We start from the raw sequence: 14,626 nt of genomic DNA, 5'->3' as shown, positions 1-14,626 counted from the left end.
AAAAAAAAAAAAAGCCTTTATTAACTAATGGTTATTGAAAAGCCAAACCTTTCCAGCCCACTTCATATTCTCTTTCAACCATTTCAGGGCAGAACAATGTTCCAAACTATAAACCTGTTCCTTATTAACATTGACGGTCATGTGCTTAATGAAGAGCTTTGGGTCCGATATACGAGCAGCCATAATTAGTCTTTCCACTGCAGCTTGATAATCATCCTTACTCCGAGATTTGTCTTCTTCACATCTACAAAGTGAACACTTCCCGAAGTCAGAAACTGTTAAAAAGGAGTTCTATCGTTTCTCCAAAAGACAGTACTTTGCCCTTCCTGGTACTAAGCTATAAGAATCTTTTTACTATTTTCTTCTAACAGTGCCTTTCAAACTTGTTTGAACATAACACACAGCAAGAAACACACTTTATATTGTGACCCGGTGTATACCCTCCACATCAAAATGGAAATAAGAGTTTCACAAAACAAGACTTACCCTTATGACAATGTACTCTATTTTCTACTCTCTTTTAGTTTTGTAATAACGTTGCAATCCCCTGAACTGATTTCACCAACCAAATAGGCTACAACCCACAGTTTGAAAAACACTAATCTAGAACACAGATAATAACCTCTTTGTATTTTGAAAATTGATAACTGCGTAACTATTTATTGTAATATGTACAAAAACATTGAGTTTAATCAAGTTTGGAGTTACTAATGGTCATATGTTTTACCTTGATATTAGCTATTTTTAGTTATAAGCATATACGTAATAGGTAGCTAACATTTGGAACTGTCGCTATGTACCTTTACTAAATTTCCAGTTATTTTATTTAGTCTTGATTTAAGATTCTTCACTAAGCGCTCAGACTTACTTTTCTAATAACTCTTTTACCAGTCTCCAACTTTCATAAAATTCATGCCTTATGGCTGTTTATCATAAGGGATAGGGAATGGGAAGTACATACATTTTTTAATGTTTACTTATTTTTGAGGGTGGGGAGAGCAGAGACAGAGGAAGTCACAGAATCCAAAGCAGGCTTTAGGCTCTGAGCTGTCAGCACAGAGCCCTATGCTGGGCTTGAACTCATGAACTGAGAGATCATGACCTGAGCTGAAGTCAGAAGCTTAAGCAACTGAACCACCCAAGCGTCCCTGGAGTGGGAAGTATTTAAAATAGAGATGTGGCTGTTACATTAGGCATCAGTTGTTCTTTATGTTCACTGTATCCTGCTCTTGGCACCTGTAGGACCCAACAGCAAGGTCCAAGAGTGAGCCTACCCACATCAATACCTTAGTATGGTACAGAGTGGTGGGAGTGAGGACTTCAACTTAGAACAGAAACTTGTCACAGAGAGGAAAGATTGGTCAGGCACCTTCTACTACATTCTGGCTTAGAAACTGGTGCCTGGGATCTGGCAGACCGGGCATATGCCAACTATGTGCACTTTCTGAAAGTCTAAAGATGCATAGGTTCTCTCAGAGAGAGGTTAGTATAGCAAGGCAAGGCTCAGTATGATGATGACAATAAGAGAAAATAGTATTGGTTAGGACAAAATTAAAGATCTAGGCATGTCACTAATTTGCACTGAGGTCACAAATAGCAACCGAGTTCAACAATGAATAAAAAGGCTGCATATGTGTGGGGAGTCCTGAGAAAACCAAACCCTCATTAGGAAGATGGGGAGCCAAGATGCCTCATGCCACGTATAGTGCATAGTAGTAAACAAGGAGGCCCTCAGAAAAGACCTGTATCAATAAAGCTAATTTAGTGAGTTTTTAAAAAATTGTCGACCTAAAATAAATTATTTCATAATTCTCCTCCCTTTAAGTATGGGCTAGATTAAATGACTCGTTTATCACATATAGGATAAGGGTGCCTGCCTGGCTCAGTTGGGTTGTGAGTTGAAGCCCCACACCGGGTGTAGCGATTATTTAAAAAATAAAACCTTAAACAAATGACTTGCTTATCACATATGGAACAAAGCAGAAATGACAGTGTGTAACTCTGGACACTAGGTTATCAGATGACAATTCTTCCTGGGTCCCTGAATTTCTGGAAGTTTTGAGGACAGAGACAGTAACTACCTCTTGTTCTGAATTTCAAGGATGTTTATATAGTGAACAACCTTGAAAGACAAAGATAGGCCCTCCCTCTGGAGCAAACGATAGGTTTGCTTACAGCCTTACAAGATAGTGATGGTGTTTCCCTGCAGAGCAACAGGGCAGGCATGCTTATCATTTATAGTAAGAGACTTAGGTTCCCCAAAGTTCAAGATTCCTCTTCTGTAAGAGGGCCCGGTACCTGTGCAGGTATCCACCAGGGCCCCTCTGTGGGACTTGGGAGCAAAACCAGAGACACAGATATGCATATAATCATACTGCTTGCTCTACATAAGTAATAACATCCTCTGTCTCCAGTGCAAGCAAGAGTCTTACGTCTTATGCTAGGATCCAGGACACTGTCAGCCTGCAATTAGGGTAAAATTCAGAGCCTTCCCAGTTCTTGATATAGCTCATGAAAGGCACTGTAGCTTCCTCCTTGTCTTTTTTTCTCTTGGATCACTCACTCAGAGTGTCATAAAGACACTCAAGGAATGTATGGAAGGACCCATGCGGCAAGCAACTGAGGATTCCTGGCATCAGGCACGTGAGTGAGCCATCTAGGAAACAGATCCTCCAGTCCCAGTCAAGCCATCAGGTAGGTGACTTTACCTCCTGACCCACTACCTCAGAGACTCTGAACCATAACCATACTGCTAAGCTACTCCAAAATTCCTGACCCACAAAAACTAACATAATGTTTGCTGTTTTAAGCCACTACATTTTGGGATAATTTATACACAGTGATAGATAGATAGATAGATAGATAGATAGATAGATAGATAGATAGAATATCCAATCTGATGATGTGGTTTATGATACCATTAAACTGAAGCAAAATTCTTGTCAAGAAACCCTCAAAACAGGAGTTCCATGAGATCTTTATTAGTTTCCTGGATAGGCTAACAAGAAATTGGGAGTGGTGTAAGTCTAAATTCTGGGACTTTGAAAAAATTATTTAAAGAGATACCAGTCTGGTCCAACAGCTAAATTGTATGCATTAGTAACACTTTAAATGTAGACACTAGGCTGATGGCTTTATTTTCAACAGAATTCTTAAAAAAAAATTTTTTTAATTTTATATTTGAGAGACAGAGAGAGAGAGACAGAGTGTGAGTTGGGGAGGGGCAGAGAGAGAGAGGGAGACACAGAATCTGAAGCAGACTTCAGGCTCCGAGCTGTCAGTGTAGAACCTGATGCAGGGCTCGAACTCACGGACTGTGAGATCATGACCTGAGCCAAAGTCGGATGCTTAACTGACTGAGCCACCCAAGCGCCCCTCAACAGAATTCTTGACTGAACCAAATTCTTGACTGAACCAAAAAACTATCACATATTTTCCTTTTAGACCTGGTTCTTAGATCTTCTGTGTTGACCAAAAAGGTAAATAACTTAGATACCTATCTCAAAACCATCAGTGCACAAGAAAGATACATACCTAAAGAAGGCCCATCTCTTTGAACAGCATCTTTGGAGTTGTTAACGTGTTTATTAAATGCTATCAGCTTGTTCGTTTTAAGTCTCAGGTCAAATCCTTTCTCAATTTAAATGTTACCAAAATTTGTAAATGCATACAAACACAAGTATATACATATATATGAATATGTATGTGTATATATACACACACACGTGTGTAGAAATGTGTTTGTGTATATATGAAAATATGCATAAAAATATATAAAATATGTATTACAAAATATAAAGTAGAGATAAACATTTACATCCTAGGGCAGGTGTAATGATCTGCTTTTAGCATGCAGTTAGAAGTTATATCAACCAACCTTTTCAAAACTATCTGCAGCATCTGTGTAGAAGTTCCAGGACTCTGAATACTACTAGCATTAGATACCAGGAAGATTTCAATAGCTAAAAGCATTTCAATCTCAGATAAATAAGAAGGAATCAGTAGAAGTTTTCGGTATAAATTTCCCTCCAATGGTGGATAGCAACCCAATGAAAGAGCACCTGGAAATCAAATAACAGATCAAACTTTATTAAACCCCAACAAGTGAAAAACTAGATTTCCAAAATATCCACAGGTGATAACTACTTACATCATAGAATGATTCTTCACATTAGTAGGTTTATTATACAAATTATATGGTGGTGAGCTTATCCTAATACATGGGAAATTATTCTTTGTAAAATACTTTTGAAACATTAAGTATGAAGTAAAAATATATATTTAAAAAACTCTCCTAAAAATGACTTTTGAGCCTCATCATGGCAAGTGACCATTTATTTCAAGCCACAGTCAATCAATACAACATAATTTTAGAATAACTAAAAAACCAGAATAGCGACTTGGGTTTTATTTTAATGGGATCTGGTCTAATAGCAGCTACACAGATTTGTAATTATTGCCTATCTTGAATTATGAATCCAAAATGTAGAAAAAAAGGAAATTATAATTTGAAGATTTTGTCACATATATTATACTATTTTTTAGCACTTATTTATACTGCTGTTATAGTTTGTATAATAAACATTTACTGTTGTAACCACAAGAGACTCTTAACAATAAGAGAACAAACTGAGGGATAATGGAGGGAGGTGAGTGGGTGATGGGCATTAAGGAGAGCACTTGTTGGGATGAGCACTGGGTGTTGTATGTAAGTGACGAATCACTAAATTCTACTCCTGAAGCCAATACTGCATTGTATGTTAACTAAAATTTAAATTAAAATAAATAAATTAATAAAATAAAAATGGAAAAAACACATGTACTGTTCCTACTCTATGTCTGGCATTGAGCTAAGCACTATTTAGATATGAAAATAAAATACATATCTTAAAATATGTATCTTTCCTGTAGATGGTCAATGTGTTGTAGCTATACTCACCAAGTAATGTTCTAAAAATTTTACTTTTCAAGAAAAGAGATTTAACTTTTAAACTGTTTAGGTTTGTAACTGCTTATTACAAATGATCTATACGGAAAACCCCTGAAGTCTTGGGGTATCCAAACTGTATATAAACAATATTATACTGTCATATTTCACTGAAACCAATTTAAATCTGTATGTAAAATTTGTTTAAAATGTTGTGTTAAGATAAGTTTCTTTAGGGGCACCTGGGTGGCTCAGTTGATTAAGCGTCCAACTTTGGCTCAGGTCATGATCTCAAGGTTTGGGCTTTTGAGCCCGCACCAGGCTCTGTGCTGACAGCTCAGGGCCTGGATCCTGCTTCGGATTCTGGGTCTCCCTCTCTCTGTGCCCCTTCCCCAGTCACACTGGAGGTCTCGGTCTCTCTCTCTGTCTCAAAAATGAGTAAATATTAAAAAAAAAAAGTAAGTTTCTTCAAGAAATCTAATGTGGATGATGACTGCTAATCTTTGGGGGCCTACTATGTGCCAGGTACCTGTGTTAAACATAAACACATAAGTTTTCCCTCATTTTAACTGACAGTACTACCTTTGAAATCAGGTATACTGACTCCTACATTAGGTGAAGGGCTCTGGCAATCACCCCAGCCTCTGACTCCAGATCTCGGATTCCTAACTACTAGGTAGTTCCACTCCCTAGGTCGCTTGCAGGATTAACATACTATTGACTCATTAACTTTCTGACTATTGATAGGTATAATTTACATACATTCTTGTTTTACTTTGCTGACCGGAAGAGGAAAACAAAAAATAACAAACTGAGTAGAAATTTACCAACATTATTTTTCCTCTAAAAGCAAATATGAAAAGAAAAATATTCCTATTCAGTTTTAGGGGAGGGAAACATACTGGAAAGACACACTAACATCTCCCCTTCCTGACTTTTTGGCTGAGAGAAAATCAGTATTTTTAGGACTAGGGAGAACAAATCAGGAGCATCAGGAAGGCAACTTTACTGTCCCTGGACAGTTTCTTTATGATTAGTTCTAAAATAAAAGCAGAGCCAAGCCATTAAGAAAGTGAAAGACAACTGACAGACTGGAAAAAAAATATATTTGAAATTCATGTATCTGACATGGGACTTGCATCCAGAGTGTGTGTGTGTGTGTGTGTTGTGTGTGTTGTGTGTATATGTACATATATGTATATATATATATATATGTATATTATGTGCATGTATTCTTACAACTCAATAATAAAAAAAACAAAAATGCAAAGAAAAAAATGGGTAAAGGATTTAACAGAAATTTATCCAGAGAAAATACACAAATGGCTAATAAGTACTTGAAAAAGTCACTAGGATCATGCAAACCAAAACCACAATGAGATACCACTTTATATCCACAGGAGGTCTAAAATAAAAAACACAGTGTAACAAGTGTTGGTGAGGATGTGAGGAAACTGGAAATCTCAAATTTGGGGAGTGGGTATATAAATACAAAATGATACTGCATCTTTGGAAAAGCAGATTTGGCAGTTTCCTAAAATGCTAAAAACAGATTTATATGAGCCAGCCACTTTGATCCCAAGAGAAATAAAAATATATGTCCACACAAAAACTTGTATGTGAATACAGCAGTGTTATTCATAATAACTAAAAACTAGAAACAACTCAAATGTCCATCAAAGGATGGATGGATAATCCCATACAATGGAATATTATTCAGCAATAAACAGGAATGAAGTACTGATACACGCTATAACAGGATGAGCCTTGAAAATATTACACTAATTACATGAAGCTAGTCATAAAAAACTACATATTGAAGGATTTCATTTATGTGAAATGCCCCAAATATGCAAATCTACAGAAATAGAGTCAATTAGTTGTTGTCTGCTCAGCAGGAGGCATCCAGGGAATGCTAATGTGTTTCCTTTTTGGAGGTGCTGAAGATGTTCTAAAATTAGATTGTGGTGTTGGCTACACAATTCTGTGAATATAATAAACACTAATGCATTGCCTAAATGGCTGAAATTTATGGTATGTGAAATTATTTCAGTAAAGCTATACAACATATTTTTTAAAAAAGCAAAACAAAGGCATTGGCAGCACAGTCTTAACAAGTGCCTTGATGCAAAAGCCATCAGCCTAAAATCCAGTACTACTGGACCAATTATAACGCTTTTCTAGAGTGTGAACTATGTGTGAAGATAAACCTAGAGAGTTCCAATGATATCTGAAATGTCAGCATTGTCAGGTAATAAGATGTTTTTGAAGACTGATTGGTGAGTATACATCACTCTTTTCGTTTTATAACTCAGGCACATTAAAAATACCAAAAATACTCTTAGCCCTATACCTAACCTGCATGAGTCCCAGTAGTTCACTGCATATGAAATTAGGCATAGATGTATTTAAATTATTATTATCATTTTTAATTTGAGACAGAGAGAGAGAGCATGAGTTGGGGAGACAGACACAGGGAGGGAGGGAGGGAGAGAGGGGGTAGGGAGGGAGGGAGGAGGGAGGGAAGGAGGGAGAGGGGGGAGAGAGAGAGAGAGAGAGAGAGAGAGAGAGAGAGAGAAAGAGGATCCCAAGCAGGCTCCACACTCAGTGTGATTGCACGAACTATGAATACCTTAAGACCACTGTAAATGGGTGAACTGAATTTGAATTATATCTCAATAAAATTGTTAATAAAAATTTTAACAAATGATTAAGTTTAGCTGCTTTAAAACAGAATTTTATTTCCAACTAAGAAACAGAGATTCATAGAAATCTCATCTAACTGTTTCCAAGTTTATGTTTTGTTCCTATGGCAGAGAAACACCTTCTATGGCATGGTCCCCAAATCGCACAATTATTTTGAAAATAAATAACCCCACTGATACTAAAAACTAAAATAAAGAAGTTACAGCAAAAAGTAGTATATATATACTTTGTGTGTATGATTTCTAGTAATCTGCAGGGAAATAGTACAAGGAGTTGAAACATAAGTTGAAATGAGGTGTTTATGAATAAACAAATCTACGTTTCCTCTGAATTTCTGATCATTTTAAAAAATTGTTTTTAATTTTATTTATTTATTTTGAGAGGGGGGAGGCAGAGAGAGAGAGAGAGAGAGAGAGAGAGAGAGAGAGAGAGAGAGAATCCCAAGCAGGCTCCATGCTGTCAGCACAGAGACCAATGTGGGGCTTGGTCCGTCAAAACGTAAGATCATGACCCAAGCTGAATCAAGAGTCAGGCGCTTAACTCACTGAGCCACCCAGGTGCCCCTAAAAAAATTCTGCTTTTAAAACTTCTTTTGATTGTAACCTACAATAAGAGGTACATTTTACATATTGACCTGGTACACATACATGGATATATGTAACTGAAATGAAAATTTTATCAAATAATACTTCATCTTACCACCTGTAATGTAAGCTAATGTTTTCTTTCCTATTTCATTGGGGAAAAGTTACCACCTGCTAAACGGCTGGTAGTGTGAAAAACACTCCCAAGTTCAGAGAGGTTTCTGGGCTGGCAGGGGTGGCTGGGATGTTTGGCACATCTGGCACAGTGGGGACATGTAGTAGGCACTCGAATGTTTGTTAGGTACGTGGCAGTGATAGAAACGTAAATTTGGGACAAACTAGTGCAGGAAGGCAGAAGTGTTTTCTGGGTCTCGACTCTACATGAAATTACTTCCAATGCAAATACCTATGAGGTGGCTGGGACTAGAGAAAGCATTAGTTTTCCAGGCTTATTGGTTAGAGAGAAACAACTGTAAATAGATTAATAAAGTTCTTTTTTACTAGGAACCAAGTGAAAAACCTATGTGTCATGTTCATTGTAATGGCAGCCTCTGTACTTCTTATGTGGCCTGCTATCAAATATTCTAACTTATGAATTATAAAGATCAGGGATATAGCAGGGATGAATAAAATATATAAATATTCCTATTGTTTTACTCCTATATATTTATAAGCTATGTCAACTGGTTGAAATTCTTTCATTTATTTCCTTTGTGCACCCTCAAGTGGGCATACTAACGTGCAAAGAAATAAAGATATAGTAATTAGAAACAAGAAAGAACACGTTTCAAAAGAGAGAACAAATCTGTGTCCACCATTATCTTCGTGTATCAACTGCTCCTTTTACATATTTAAATGCCTAGTCATAGACATTATGCAAGGATTCTTGGTTAGAAAATCGAAGTCAAAACCAAATTTCAAATATAAATTTTTAAAATGCAACTTACTTTTGTAATGGGCTCTGGCTTTGAGCCATAAACAACTCCTTCCCAAAGAAGTAATTAATCTTCTAAGAAAGGAGAGCTCAATAGGGATGTTCTTTGAAATCATGAAGTCTGCCACGGAGGATGACATACCAAGACTGTTGCTTTCTATACAGGCATCTAGAAGTTTATTAAAAAGAAGGCTGTACTGTGAGACCTCCACAGTTTCTGGAAAACAAAAAGGATATAATGAAATCAATCTATCTTAGTCTCTCAATCTTCCCTCTCTCACTACTTTTCTTTTCCCTTTGCTCCTGTTGGGATTTTCCTACCCACTATGGGAGTCACAGTCGCTAAAATGCAATCATGTATTCTCTAAGAAACAAGCATTCAACAAAAGAAACCTCCTTCATTTACTTTGGAACAAAGAATAAGAAAGGAACCTTGTAACAATGTGGGTGAAACCAGAAGGTATTATGCTAAGTGAAGTAAGTCAGGCAGAGACAGATACCTGTTTTCACTCATATGTGGAATTTGAGACACTTAAGACCATGGGGGAACAGTAGAGAAAAAAAAAGTTACAAACAGAGAGGGAGGCAAACCGTGAGAGACTCTCAAATACAGAGAACAAACTGAGGGTGGATGGGGAGGTGGGGGCGGGGGACAATGGACGATGGGCACTGAGGAGGTAACTTGTTGGGATGAGCACTGGATGTTGTGTGTAAGTGATGAATCACGAGAATCCACTCCTGATGCCGAGAGCACACTGTATACATGTATGTTAGCGAAGCTGACAATAAATTATGCTTTAAAAAAAAAAAAAAAGGAAGCTTGACAACTATTGCAGAGGCTACATTAACACCGCTGTCTGTGATTCCACCTGCGACTGCTCTCCCAAATGAATGACTTGCACAGTTCTGTTTGCACTGTCTACAGTTCAGACCTCAGACTGAATTTCCCATGACTAAAAATAAACCACCGCCTCTAATATTCTCTCTCAAATTAAAAACAAATCCTTTATTAGGTATTTATTGTTCTTTCAATTCCTCACTTAGAAGAAAGTGAAGTCACCTTGGAGACTGTGAAATCTCTTATTCCCTGTATTGTCAGTTCAATCTATGACCTAGATTTTGGTCTTTATCACTTCATCTGTAGCATCCTTTAGTGATCCAGGCCTGAGCAAGAAGTTAATCTCCTTACCTTTTAGTCTCTTCCTAAACATCTCCACCAATGGAACTTTCCTAGAACACGTACTCTGATAAAGCACTGTGGGAGGCCCTCAGGTTAACATTCTCATGAAGTGGCAACTTGCCACTCTGAAACCATTACTCAGTTCATTTTGATCCAAAGCTTTTGCTCATGTTTCCCTTAACATGGACCCCCTCTGGTCTATATAAAACTTGAGTGTCAGGATTCGAGAACACTACCTACTATTGTCCACATTAATATTCCCTTTCTTTGAACTTGTCATTTCTTCCATTTATTTCGTATTTTCCTATGTTCCAAGGTAATGGAAACTAAGCTCTGTATTTAATGTTAAGTAATAAAAGAAAAAGTATTCTTCATTATTCTAATGCAATGAATTCTTTTATGACACAAAACTTGCTGGGTCATTATTGTTTGCTGCTGACCTGACAGAGAGGGAAAGGGGACTGACGAAAACAGTTGAGGGAGGGAATGGCTGACAACCCAAAGGTAAGCACCTCTGCTTTTGAAAAACAAAAACAAAAACAAAAACAAAAACAAAAACAAAACAACAGGAAAAAAAAAACAAAAAGAGAAAGAAAAAAGAAAAACATATTGAATTTGCAGAGAACACATTTAACAGAAAATAATTTCATTAAAAATATATGCTGGAATATAAAACTCAACCAAAACAGGTGGAGAATGGTTTCTTATTTAAACACCAGATGGACATTAGAATTGAGGCTTTTAAAAAACATACCTTGAGAATTTTGAAAACCTGGTAGATTTTGCAAAACTTCAAATGTCTGTCTATAAAGGCTCTTGGCTAAGATTTCATGTGCAATTGTACAGAGCAGATTATGTCGATTGAGTACATCCAGTCTATCACAAGGCCACAGTGGTGTATTGATGATCCATTCTGATTCTTCCAAAAAGAAAAAAGTACTAATACTTTATACTATGTAAATTACACTTAAGAGTATAATTACAACTAATGTTTTCAAATATGTTTTGTTAAGTATCAAAATTTAAGTATGTGTATTCAGAAAAGATAACAATAACTCAAATTTATTAGAAACAACTTGTATAGTAATGGTCACTATCCTAAGGGGATACAAACGAATGAGTACTTTGTTATACTTGTTTTTTAATTTTTCATTTTTCTAAGTGTACTAACTAGTTTTTAACCCTAAGGTTAATGTTTATTTTTACATGACAAAAATGTTTCTTTGGTAGTAAATTATTTGTTATAATGTAAAATATTTGTGTGGACAAGTTTAACAATTTTATAATAAAGAATACATAAATTAATTACTTTTTGGTATTTTGGGGAATAGATCCCCCCCCAATTTCTTACATAAGTTTTATTACAAGATAGTTGATATGTGCACAATATATAATGTATGTAAGTTATAAAAGCAAAATAACAAACTTTTATGCACGCTTCACACAGCTTAAAAAAAAGAGAATATTACCTATAATGCTGAAGTTCCTTAATTTCTGCCTTGATATGCACATTGAGAAAAACAATAGGAGACTATAATACAGAACACTGAGATACTATAATATTAGAAATGTCACTATTTTATCATTTGCCTAATTCTCTCAATCATCGTACACCAGACACATAAACGAAACATTGTTATAACACTTAAATCATATTTCCCTGTTTTTTAACTGTACTAAGTATAGGAGTCACGTTTTCTTTTTCTTTGGGGGCCTTCCCAGCACAGTGAATACAAAAATTATTGAAGGGAGATTTGGTAATTCATGTACACAAATGCCAAAATAAAGGCTTAATTATCCAGTATAACTTTAAAACAGGAGCTAGTTTTTAAATTAGTAGAGCCCATCTGACAGACTGATTGACTGACTGAATTGCCTTATGCTATGTGTTAGGCAATGTTTTACAAATATTGGTGCTTTATGAATCTTAGCTCATTTAAACAGATATTTCCATTAATTTACTTCCAAATCTGCTTAAACTTTACTTTATAGAGAAATTTAAATGAACTTGTTATCTTTTGAAAGACTGCATAAATCATTAAGCATAATTCCCATTTTCCCCCATAATTCCCCAAAGTAAAACCGCTAAATCACCATTCCTTATAAACTGAATTTTATTTTTATCAAATAAGTTCAATTGTTTTTTGTTAATGATATATCTGGTAGATATGTCACACTTATAAAAAGTAGACCATGTGGACCTTTCTCACAACAATTGCACTGTTCTTTAGTACTCATTTTTTATTGTTAAGGTAGAATAATGGTCACAGTTTTTGAAAGAATAGATGGTATTTTAGGAGCTTCATTTTGAAATCTTACCAAACTATGTAGCTATGTTAAAAACTCTGAATAAGCTGGTCATTTTATGTACTAAAGTTAACTGAAACTGGTAATTGGGTAGTCATTTAGACTTTTAACTAATCCACCCCATTCACAAGTCTATCAGCATAAACACTTCCGAGAAATTTTGTAAGACCTCTTATGAGAATTAAATTTTCAAAAACAAAAACCAGTTTACTGGTGTACTTTAATACCAGTTTTATGGTGATAGAAGTCCTTATTGCATTAATCCTCATGTTTTTCACTCTTCGACAGTTGGGAATATTTTCCATTTGTCTAAAATGTCTGAGTCAAAATGCAAGCAAATTTTCTATAATAGCCATTCTTTATCCACTAACCTTCCAACATATGCATATTCAGTCATTTGACTCATGCAAGATTTTGAATACAAGGCACTGAGAATATAAAGACTATTAATATGAAGATGGTCTGCAGTGAATGAATTTCCAGGCTAGTCAGTGAGACTATCAAATAACTATCCTTGACTACCATAGTGAATGCTACATATACCATAAAGAATATCTAAAGATACCTTTCTCCTTTTAATATATACATTTAACATAATCCCAATCAAATTTCCTTACAGAACTCTATGAAAAACTCAATAACTGAAATTCATCTAAAAGAATAAGCACTTGAGAATGTGAACAATAGTTTGGAAAAGAGGAGTGAAAGTGGTGTTGCCTAAATAGATATTACAGATATTCTAAAGCTACATTAACTAAAAAGAGTTTGGTGCTACCATAGAAACAGATCCCTGGGAGAGAAGACAAGTATAGAAACACACCTAAGCAGATACAAGATTCTAATAAATGATAAAAGTGTCATTTTAAATAAGTGAGTAAAGGGTGAGTTGGGACATTTTGGGGAAATAAATACAATTTTGTTCCCATTTCATATCAAAATTTAAAACTAGTAATGAACGAAAAAATTTGAAGAACATGGGTAAATATATAATTTTGAGATAGCTAAGGAGTGCCTAAACCATGATACTAAACAAAAAGTCATGGGAATAAAAGGCATAGCAAAGGGAATATAGTCAACGGTATTGTAATAGTGTTGTATGGTGACAGATGTATAGCTGTGGTGAACATAAGCGTACTGTATAGAGATGTTGAGTCACTATGTCACTATGTCGTACACTTGAAACTAACATAACATTGGTGTCAGGTATACTAAAAAAAAGAATATTAAAAAAATAAAAAGCTATACTAAAAAGAGAACACTAAAAAAATAAAAACAGTTTATGTTAGGTAGAAAAAATGTCAGGTGGACAACAGAAGAAAAACAAAAATGCAAAAAAAATCATAAAGTTAAAGGAAAATGAAAAGCTGAGAATAATATGTGCAAACATCCAACAGATGAAGGACTAATATCTTTAATATGTAAAACTATCATAATACAAAGGGACATAATTTACAGTATAATATTTTCTAAGTATGATATATACATCATTGATGATAAGTACCTGAACTGATTTTTAGATCACATTATAATGTTAATAACCTATTTGACTGTGTACTATAAAAACTGTAAAAATAAAAGAGTGCATCAAGTACAAAAACCACATTAAACAGGCGATTTCAGAAATACTGTTCAGGATGAGGCCAAGCTGGTTGATTTACTTCTAAAATAATGTTTATTTAAAAAAATTATTTTTTAAAGTTTATTTACTTATTTCTGAGAGAGACAGAGAGAGAGAGTGAAGGAAGGGCAAAGAGAATGAATCCCAAGCAGGCTCTGCATGGTCAGCGCAAAGCCCGATGTGGGGCTGAAACTCACGAAGTGTGAGATCATGAGATCATGACCCAAGCTGAAACCAAGAGTTGGACGCTTAACCAACTGAGCCACCCAGGTGCCCCTAAAATAATGTTTATTTAAAAAATATAAACAATCACAGAGGTGCCTGTGTGGCTCAGTTGGTTAAGCGTCAGACTTAGGCTCAGGTCATGATC

The 14,626-nt window shown here is 35.5% G+C and overlaps 1 protein-coding gene across 5 annotated transcripts in view; it reads right to left on the bottom strand.

Annotated features, from left to right (window-relative positions):
* The window catches only part of TOPAZ1 (testis and ovary specific TOPAZ 1), a 100,728-nt gene continuing 86,102 nt past the window's right edge, over positions 1-14,626 (bottom strand). For all 5 annotated transcript variants that reach the window (XM_042955510.1, XM_042955512.1, XM_042955509.1 and 2 more), the window contains 4 exons: positions 11,086-11,250; positions 9,165-9,368; positions 3,878-4,061; positions 1-244 (listed from right to left, as the gene is read on the bottom strand). In XM_042955510.1, the coding sequence (XP_042811444.1) occupies positions 25-244; positions 3,878-4,061; positions 9,165-9,368; positions 11,086-11,250 (773 nt within the window). In that variant the 3' untranslated portion in view covers positions 1-24. The remainder of the gene's footprint in view (positions 245-3,877; positions 4,062-9,164; positions 9,369-11,085; positions 11,251-14,626) is intronic.

Source organism: Panthera leo, chromosome C2, assembly GCF_018350215.1.
Source record: "Panthera leo isolate Ple1 chromosome C2, P.leo_Ple1_pat1.1, whole genome shotgun sequence".
NCBI classification, from domain to species: Eukaryota; Metazoa; Chordata; class Mammalia; order Carnivora; family Felidae; genus Panthera; species Panthera leo.
This window is presented reverse-complemented; position numbering and strand designations above follow the sequence as displayed.